At 37.3% G+C, this 3,090-nt stretch overlaps 1 protein-coding gene across 2 annotated transcripts in view; it reads right to left on the bottom strand.

Moving 5' to 3' along the window:
- LOC107700204 (gamma-aminobutyric acid receptor-associated protein-like 1) overlaps positions 1-2,816 on the bottom strand; it is a 4,519-nt gene extending 1,703 nt beyond the window's left edge. The window contains exons 1-5 of one of the 2 annotated variants that reach the window (XM_016501785.1): positions 2,601-2,816; positions 1,717-1,775; positions 1,135-1,224; positions 673-751; positions 290-408 (exon numbers count right to left, since the gene is read on the bottom strand). In XM_016501785.1, coding sequence (XP_016357271.1) covers positions 290-408; positions 673-751; positions 1,135-1,224 — 288 coding nt within the window. In that variant the 5' untranslated portion in view covers positions 1,717-1,775; positions 2,601-2,816. The remainder of the gene's footprint in view (positions 1-289; positions 409-672; positions 752-1,134; positions 1,225-1,716; positions 1,776-2,600) is intronic. The other variant, XM_016501784.1, reaches the window with a different exon arrangement.
- Between the last annotated feature and the right edge of the window lie 274 nt (positions 2,817-3,090).

The following is a 3,090-nucleotide window of genomic DNA, read 5'->3' as shown; positions in this document are numbered from 1 at the left end:
ACACACACACACACACACATATATATATATATATATATATACACACACACACACACACATATATATATATATATATATACACACACACACACACACATACATATATATATATAAACTTTTAATTTAATTTAAGTTTTCTATTTTTATATTTAAACATTCATTTATTTAATAAGCATATTACTTAAAAGAATTTAGCATTTAAAAACAAAAGTGGTTTTTCAACACCCCATGCTAAAAAAAGTTCAGCATCTTACTCAGCAGTAATGAAGAGGAAGGGTGCTTGAGTTACCTCATACACTGCAGACAGGGGGGAACTGGATGGAGGGAGGGAATTTTTAACAAAAAAGAAAAGCGCTTCTTCTGGTCTCATAGACACCCGCTGTCTGATCAGGAAGCAGAGCTGTCCGACTGGACGAAAAAGAAGGAGGGTGTGGAGAGAAACTCAGTCAGATCAAAACTGAACGGTTTCTAAACAGTTTCATTTCTTTCTCAAAATGAAGACAAGAATAGGGAAGTTTAGGGTCAGAGAGAGTCTCAAAGAATTGAAAAGGCCTTAATATCCCAGCATAAAATTACGCAATGCTTATGGACAATCATGAGTGGAGTTGATTTCCTCTGTAAATTTACAGATGTTATTCTGTTGGGGAGCATATATAAAATAAGAGTTGTCACCTGTGAGGTCTGAAGGAACAAGGTATTTCTTTTTGTCAAGCTCAGGAGCTCGTGACCTTGCAGCTCTCTCCACTATTATCTAAGGAGACAAACAAACAAATAAATACCCAATATAGTATTAGCTGAAATTTAGAAAATTTAAATTCAGTCATTATTTTCTCCCTCTCATATCGTTCCAAAACTGTTTTGACTGACTTTCTTTTGTGAAACATAAAAGTAACAATAAATATTTTGAGAAATGTTTGTCCATACAATAGAATTGAACCAAAGCTTTGGTTACCAACATTCTTCAGAATATCTTCTTTTATGTTCTGCAGAAGAATGAAAGTCTTACAGATTTGGGATGACATGAGAGTGAGTAAATAATCACTTAATTTTCATATCTGGCTGAAGAAACCGTCTTAATAATGTAACAGAAATGTATTATTGTTTGTTATTGTATTTTCCAGCCGTGAGACTGACCGGGATTTTATCCGGATGTTTGGCGCGGACTCTCTCCCCTTCCGCTCTCCTGACCTCCAGTGGAACACTTCGCTGATACTGGCTAGACATCTGAGGGCCAAACATACATCAACATTAAAATATAACAAACAAAAACGTCTCAGGCTTACTCCTCCTCATTTGTTCTCATCATTCAAACATGGACAGAAACAAACTCTGCCTGTCAGATATGCATATGATCATTAATAAAACATATTTATGCTCTAAATCAGTCAATCATATATTTTAGAGGTAAAAATTTTTTTTTCCCTCAAACTCCTGCCATCCCCCGCCATGGGCTCTTCTCTCCTTTGCCCTCAGTCCAGATGTTGTTGACATATCTTCTGCCATATGTTAATAATCATTTTTAGAGGCCTGTCACAATACAAAGCTAAAATAAGCATAATTATAAAACATTTTTAATAATAACTAGCTATAAGGATAGAAAAGACACTAAATTAAACCATCACAATGTCTGCACAACTTTAGAGATTTTTAATGCCATTTTATCAAAGGTCGTGGAAAATGCTTCAATATCTTTTATTACTGTGGAACTAGACTGACTGCAATGCCTGTTTGTTTTGTTTATGTTCACCCAACCATTCACTAAAGCCTCTCGTGCCCTGCAGAAGAACATTACATAATACAGACATGTACACGCATCCCATTAGAACATAAATATTAAATGTGTCATATGGCTTTTTTTTTTTTGCATTTATTCCCACTTACTTTGACATCGGAATAGCTGAGTGTGCAAAAACCATGACAGAAAATTCATCCAGTACTGCAGCATATCACGTGGGCCAAATATGACTCTAACCTTTAGGTGTCTTTTTTCTGTGCTCTAAATAGCAGGTTTTACTGAGAGGAAGACCACTGTAGTTGGTTTCGTGCGCTATATTCCTCCCAAACATGTATTAGTGTAGGTGTATTTCATTTTTTGGACATGCACCATGGTACTTCCATTAAGTAACGTTACTGGTGTAAATACGATGGTATGTGAATATCCCAAGTATTCAGTAGCGTGGTATTGCATAATATCATCACTGTACAGTATTTTTGTAACTGTTGTCGGTATCTGAAACAGTTGAGAAGCCAACGGGCTTGTGATTCATGATAGTGTTGCAACAGGGAGTGCTGCAATGCGAAACGTCCTCCACAGCACTGCCTGATGCACAATTTCCACAAACTCAGCTTTTAATAATAAACAATAATCTGCTGTCGTCATACAGTACATGATATTGTAAGATAACCGCGCCCATAACAACTGCTGGTGACGTTAGGCCGCGAGCTCACATGATATGATCTGCTATTAGTGCGGGTGACCGCGGGCTTGGTGCTTGAACTTTTGATTCACCACAAATTCTAGTTCGTTTCCAGGATGAAACTAGCCTTACCCACAGTCGCTAACTGGGTTTACTGGTCGTTGTGGTAAACACGAAACATACCTTGGATAGCTACTGATGGATTCAGGAAGAAGTGAAATACAACGCCCGTCTTCCCCACTTGGACGAATATCAGACGGCCGAATCAGCGCAGTAATAATGTTGATCTCCAAAACTCAATCACTTTGTATATTATAAATCGCCTTCTATGTTGTGGATGTCGACTGGCCCACTTCTCCCACTAAAACAACAACAAATAATGTACCGCCTTATTCTGGGAACTGACCAATGGAAATTCTGAAAATAGACTGACATATCGTCTAGCCATTTAGGAGAGAGAGGAGGCGGCCTTTAAATGTGTTTACAGGGCTTCTATTGGCTAGAGTGTGCTGTCACTCATTACTGTCATTACTGTCAGTCTTCTGGGTCAGTGAAACCAATCAAACTAAAGGAAAATTAGGCCTGTTGCGAATCAGCTCATGGGGAAATATGAATAATTAATCATAACTAGTTATAATTAATTATAAATATTTAGATCCGCTGTAGATATTTA

Source organism: Sinocyclocheilus anshuiensis, unplaced genomic scaffold (genome assembly GCF_001515605.1).
Source record: "Sinocyclocheilus anshuiensis isolate Anshui unplaced genomic scaffold, SAMN03320099.WGS_v1.1 scaffold955, whole genome shotgun sequence".
In the NCBI taxonomy this organism is placed as follows: domain Eukaryota; kingdom Metazoa; phylum Chordata; class Actinopteri; order Cypriniformes; family Cyprinidae; genus Sinocyclocheilus; species Sinocyclocheilus anshuiensis.
Note: the sequence above shows the minus strand (reverse complement) of the source record. Positions and strands in the feature narration are given on the sequence as shown.